General features: G+C 48.6%; 1 protein-coding gene across 1 annotated transcript in view; it reads right to left on the bottom strand.

Moving 5' to 3' along the window:
* Window positions 1-742: 742 nt before the first annotated feature.
* The window catches only part of LOC149327539 (uncharacterized), a 52,741-nt gene continuing 47,483 nt past the window's right edge, over window positions 743-6,000 (bottom strand). The window contains exons 10-12 of the mRNA XM_089563860.1: window positions 5,602-5,812; window positions 1,757-1,924; window positions 743-1,145 (exon numbers count right to left, since the gene is read on the bottom strand). Of these exons, the coding sequence (XP_089419986.1) occupies window positions 1,033-1,145; window positions 1,757-1,924; window positions 5,602-5,812 (492 nt within the window). The 3' untranslated portion in view covers window positions 743-1,032. The remainder of the gene's footprint in view (window positions 1,146-1,756; window positions 1,925-5,601; window positions 5,813-6,000) is intronic.

Raw genomic sequence — 6,000 nt, 5'->3', positions numbered from 1 at the left:
ATGTTGGCATTGGCTTTGCGGTTCGAGGTACCGAACGCGAAAAAAACGGTGTTCAAAACTGGCTGGGAAGCTGAACGTTTGATAGAGGAAATAGTGACATGGTTCATGCGTATTATGACGTAGGAAGCGTTAATGTTGTTTATGGACCGACACCATACGCAGCAACACTGGTTATTTAATATACAACGTGAGAACGCCAGCTTAAGGAGCGTTCGAATGCATGTTTTTTTTAATGTATATACCTCTAACTACGTTGCCGATACGGAAGTTTTATAGACTGGACTGATATTCGCTGGTGAGGGCCTTCAGTTTTTTAATATAATCTTAAACCATAAAATCAAAATTTAAGAAGTTTATCACTTAATTGAATGCAAATACTGTACGTCTTACCAAATCCACCTGTATCTTTCACGGCTGTAAAATTAAAAATCTAATTTTGAAACACCGGATTGGATGGCCATATGTTTGGTGCCGTTCGCGTGTATATTTATAAATGGAAAAAAAATATGCGTAAATCAATCGCATACGAGGAGAAAATGTAATTGTTCGAATCAAGGACGCCCGCCGACCTTTTTCCAGGGGGGAGCACTCGATGTCCGGGGATGGGGGCGGCGGTAGGTTGGCCCCTAAAAGGAACTAGTGCATAAATAATATCCGTAATTCCTGGGGGGGGGGGGGGTAAGGGGGGCAACCGCCTCCCCCTTGCCGCCCTTCTGGACGCCCATGGTTCGAATGTAAGCCTCTACAAAAGCAGAATACCAGAATTTGTGAATCGTAACAGCGAGAGAAGAGGACTGCTCTAGTGATTCCTCCGAGCAGTTAGCACCGGCTGACATTCCTTTTAAAATAAAACAAAACATCATAAGACACTCCAACGCGTCTAACAGGCGCTTTCCAATGCAGCGTTCAAGGAAAATGATATGACACTGGCGGCAAGACTGAAAACTACATAGACTTCATTTCTCTCTCTCTCTTTTTTTTTGCAGTTTGCGTGGATAGCGATCGCCGCAACTCCACATGACCAGATGTAGGTCAGGGCCATGACAATGAGAGGATCGATGCTTTGCCCATCACTTCTTCGCCATTTCGGAGAACATTGTATGCGCAGACAGAGAATGTGCACAGGCTCTCCTTCGATGGTAGGTCTGGAATATCCACAAAGGAGAAAAAGAGTAATTTAGTAACCATGAATATAAGATAAAGTGTAGAAATATTTTTAAGCGGCCTAATTTGTGACCACCAGAGTAGGTTTCATATCTCTAATTTTCTCAACTCGTGCGTCCTTTTCTTAGTCCGGCCTCTGCGTGCTGAATGCGTTTGTTTGTCACAGTTTTGAAAACACTACTGAAGTCTCCATTCGCCAGTAACGAAGTAATTGGTCGCCGCGTATTCCAGCAAGTCGCTATGGCCACAAAAGTGCTTGAAGCAATTTATAGTTGTGACATTGCAGGTAGCTTTTATTCAGCTTATCATTCCACGATGCATAGCATGCTCGTTAAGCACTAGCTTAAGGTGGAGTTCATGGTATGCATACGGTTTTTTTGGCATAAAGCGCAGTTGTGAAATAGCGATTTCACCACTGCCCTTTACAATTATAATCACTACATTTAGAATCAATAAACACATGAAGAACTATTGAATAGCGATGAAGAAAGCCTGTGCTTTGAGCAGTACACACTAGCCTGTCCCCACGCCCGATGAGCTCGCCACGACCCTTGAGAACGGTGCGAAAGATCCGCAACGTGCTTTTCATTACCTGCGATTTCCACTTCGTTGTCAGTTGTACAGATGGCAAGCAGCTCATCGTCATCACACTGCCAGGATACGACATAGCCGTTAGGGGTGTTGAGGGGTGGTGCCCACGTCAGGTGAATGGAAGAGTTGTTGAGTGGCTTTGTGGTGAGGGCAGCTACTTCACCGGGATCTGTAAAAGGACCATTGGTAATACTCATGCTTGCTCATCTGCTCATAAACTACCACTTCTTGCAATCACAAAAACATCCATAGCGCATTAACTTCGGTTCTGATCACCCTCGTAATCCAGCCAATGCGCCGTACTTATAGAGTGCCGAAACTATGTTGGCTGAATCGGGCGCGTGGTTTGAATCTGTACAAAATCGCAACAATTAGTTCATCAGGTTGTGCATTACGAATAGTTTTTAAAAGTGCGAAAAACTGAGTTTCGTTTCAACAAAACATACACATCTAGTGTCTTCTTTGGCGTGCCTCACATAGGCCTCGTATTGTCAGACTAAAAATGCATGCGGACAACTTAACCAATATATTGCTACGGACGCTGGGAGGACGACGAAGTGGTTTTGTTACGAAGTCGACGCTGAGGTGCGAGCTTGTGTGCTGTGAGACTACTCCAAGCCGTCGGTCCCTTGCGTAGCAGATTACCTCTGCTGTTTCTATTGCTGCTTCTAGCCGCCACGTATCATTTGGTGGAGGTGCGGGGTCACGACGTCATACTCCTGCACGACGTCATACTCCACCACGGTGCTCCCCGTCACCTGCTCACCGATCGCGGCCGCTGCTTTCTTTCCGAAGTGGTCGCCGAACTGCTCCGCTTCTGCTCCGTCCGTCATCAATTCGCCATGGCCTACCATCCGCAGACGAACGGGCTCACTGAACGTCTGAACCGTACTCTCACCAACCTGAATTCCATGTACGTCTGCGACCATCACCGCGACTGGGATATTAGCCTCCCATTTGTTACATTCGCCTACAATTCTACGCGTCACGATACAGCCGGTTTCTCCACTTTTTATCTTCTCTTTGGCCGCGATCCTTTGCTGCCCTTCGACAGTGTGCTGCCCGCCACCGCCTCCACGAGTCCTTACGCTCGGGACGCCATCGCTCGCGCCGACGCTGCCCGTCTTGTCGCCCGCCAGCGGCTGTCAGCCTCCCAAGTCAATCAGAAACGACGTCATGACTGTCGCCGTCGTGATGTCACCTACTCTCCTGGCTCTCTTGTTTTACTCTGGGTCCCTTCCCGCCGTGTGGGCCTTTGTGAAAAACTGCTTCCCCGATATACAGGCCCTTATCGGGTCGTACGTCCGGTGACCGCGGTGACTTACGAGATCCCCCCGCTACATCCGCCATCCCCGGCCGCTGCACCCCGCACAGACATCGTCCATGTGTCCCGCCTCAAACCTTACAACTCGCCGTCTAGCTGGCCTGTGTAGTGCGCACCGGGACGGTGCTTTTGTCGCGAGGGGGGTCATGCTACGGACGCTGGGAGGACGACGAAGTGGTTTTGTTGCGAAGTCGACGCTGAGGTGCGAGCTTGTGTGCTGTGAGACTACTCCAAGCCGTCGGTCCCTTGCGTAGCAGATTACCTCTGCTGTTTCTATTGCTGCTTCTAGCCGCCACGTATCAATATGCTGGCAGTGCAGACAGCATTAGCAGCTGTTGATGCTGCTGAAGCGACGTTGCGCCCGGTCTGGTGACGCCAATTTTCTTCCCTCTAGCCAATCGGAATGCTCCCGTCTGGTGACCTCATTTCTCTGCAGCCAGTGGGAGTGCTCCGGTCTGACGATGTCACTTCCCTCCAGCCAATCAGCGAATTTAGCCTCCGACGGCACACATTCCTGATGAGACTTCTAATGCTATCGCATTACTAACAGTGCGGATGCACAGGGTGCGTGTAAGTGAGCTTCTAGCACTTTGTCCACCGCAGCGCAGGGACCCGACGCGCGCAGCGACTCCCTGAGTGCTGTTTTCCGTCGCTAGGCCGCGCGCGTTGCGCTCAGAATGCCGCAAGAAACGCGGCAGAGGCACCAAGGCGCCTGAAATGTTCGGTTACATCTCCTCCCGCACCAGGACAGTGATGCCTCAGGAAGCAGTGAGCGGTGCGGCATACTTTCCCGACGTTCTCTGCCGACCTAGTGCAGCAGCAACGAGACAGCGGCAGTAACCTGGCCACAGCTTTCGAGCTCCGAGGGAAACTGGTGTTCACGCGGACCTGTAGTGACTGCTCAAGAAATGAGCACGAGGTTATGCTGTTTCCGACAGCAACAATAAACTTTGCTGCAGTGGCATGGCTGCGTGTTGCCACGCCGTAGACTTGACGAGAGCACTAACGTTATTATAAGTGCAATTTTCACATTTCTCCTTGAGGTACTGTCTCTTTTTCAAAAGCTGGATATCGCTAGATATCTACAACAACGGCATATTTACTTTCCTCTTTGAGCCTTTTGATATGCAGCTGGGAAACATTACCTCCTGACCAATGTGCCGAATGGGCACCGTGCAGGAGTCCTAGCTAGGGAAAGGGCAGAGCGGTTAGGAGACGCTCGCCCATGCGCTCCGTACAAACGCGGCGTGGTCGCACATTAATTGCTGCGTCGCTGTCTGCGGTAGCACATATTTGAAGTCGCCACGGACTAAGTTTTTTGCTTCCCCAAACGGGCCACTCGATGTAAAGCGAGATATAATGGTGGGTGGCTCTCGTCCCGAAGGTAGGTAGCCGGCATTGTCAGTATTCTCTGCATGGCGTTTCTGCCAAAAGAGAAAAAGAAGGCACACTACAATACCCTGCATTCGTAGTTTTCTCAACTAAAGAAATCGGGCTACTTGGAAGTGTGGCCCCTGCATTTTCTGCTCCCAGTTAGCCTTCTCTACATGAGGAAAGCTCGCACACCAGAAACCACAGAAGGCGCGTGGTGGAGTGCGCCGACGCAGTTGGTTATCCCATCACCCTGTAAATGTAGTTTGGCAAAGCCGTTCGTTCGAATAAACGTAAGTTTCGTTTATTTCCCTAATCCCTAACGTGCACATTTTTTTCTTTGAGAATAGTAGAAAAACGGTCATACAGCACCTGTGCTGCCATCTGTCGGCAAAAGAAAAAAATGCTTTAGACGAGCTGTACTGCACACAGAATGAAAGCCCACTGCTAACTGGACTCGGTATCAGCCAGGAGTGACAGTCGGCTTATCAGAAGCTAGGCTAGTCGAAGTCCTCTAAGCTTATAATGAGAACCAGGGCATTACTTGTGCTTGTTAGCATGTCATTTTCATTATAACGGAACAGAAAAATGCGTTCACATGTATGCCACTACACACTTATGCCTGGTAAAGTTAGCGCCATGCGCTGAGTTCAAAAATAAAAATAATAATTGCTGCATTTAAAAATCTGATATACATAGGATGCAAGGATAATGCCTCCTTGCTTTCAGATAAGCGTTCCTCTCCTTGCTCCCCGTTTCATGCATTTAATGTCATAGGGAGGTCACCCACTGAGCACATTTGGAGAAGAGTCCGTAACACATGCAGACAGTGAAACGTGATCAGACCAATTGATGCATGAAAAGAAGTTACAACGTGTCGGGCTCCGTTTTTTAACTTAATTTGGTTGCGAACAGCACGGACAGAGCTTTTCTTGATGCGAAATGGTCAGCTCATGAAGAAAAGTTAATCAGTTAAAGGTTTTACTGCACGCAAGCTTCTCCGCTGGATAGCAAATTAACTTTCGGAACAAAAAGGACGACAACAAGGTACATGTTATGACATATGCCTGAGGGAATGAGGAAACCGAATATACATTAAAGTGGCGAATTTCTCAAGACACCCAACATAATCAACAAGGGTACCGACGTACTTGGCGCGCTGGCGAAAACAAATGCCGTCGTAGCCTTGCCGCAGCCGTGCTTGTTGCAGCCACGGATGTAAAAAGTGTAATTTTCGTGCGGATGCAGAGCGTTCATTTCAAGGTAGCCAGTCACATCGGAGGAATTTGAGCCAAGCAGGACGACGGACTTGCAGTTGGTAACGCTGTTGCAAACCTTCCAGTCATCCTCGCCTGTTGCGACCTGCAAAATGTTCAGCAGATAAATACCCAAGTAAGTACTACACGAGAACAATCGCTACCCACCCTCAAAAATGATATCTGGCACATTTACAACCAGCACTCACGATTCCAGAGCAACAGTAGCCACTTGCACTGTCGTTTGAGAATTTTTTTAATTGATACCTCAAAGGCAACTGGTGTGGGGCATTA

This window comes from Amblyomma mixtum, chromosome 10 (assembly GCF_055824585.1).
Source record: "Amblyomma mixtum isolate Tamu chromosome 10, ASM5582458v1, whole genome shotgun sequence".
Classification (NCBI taxonomy): domain Eukaryota; kingdom Metazoa; phylum Arthropoda; class Arachnida; order Ixodida; family Ixodidae; genus Amblyomma; species Amblyomma mixtum.
The sequence above is the reverse complement of the archived record's forward strand: the minus strand, read 5'-3'. Positions and strand labels throughout refer to the sequence as shown.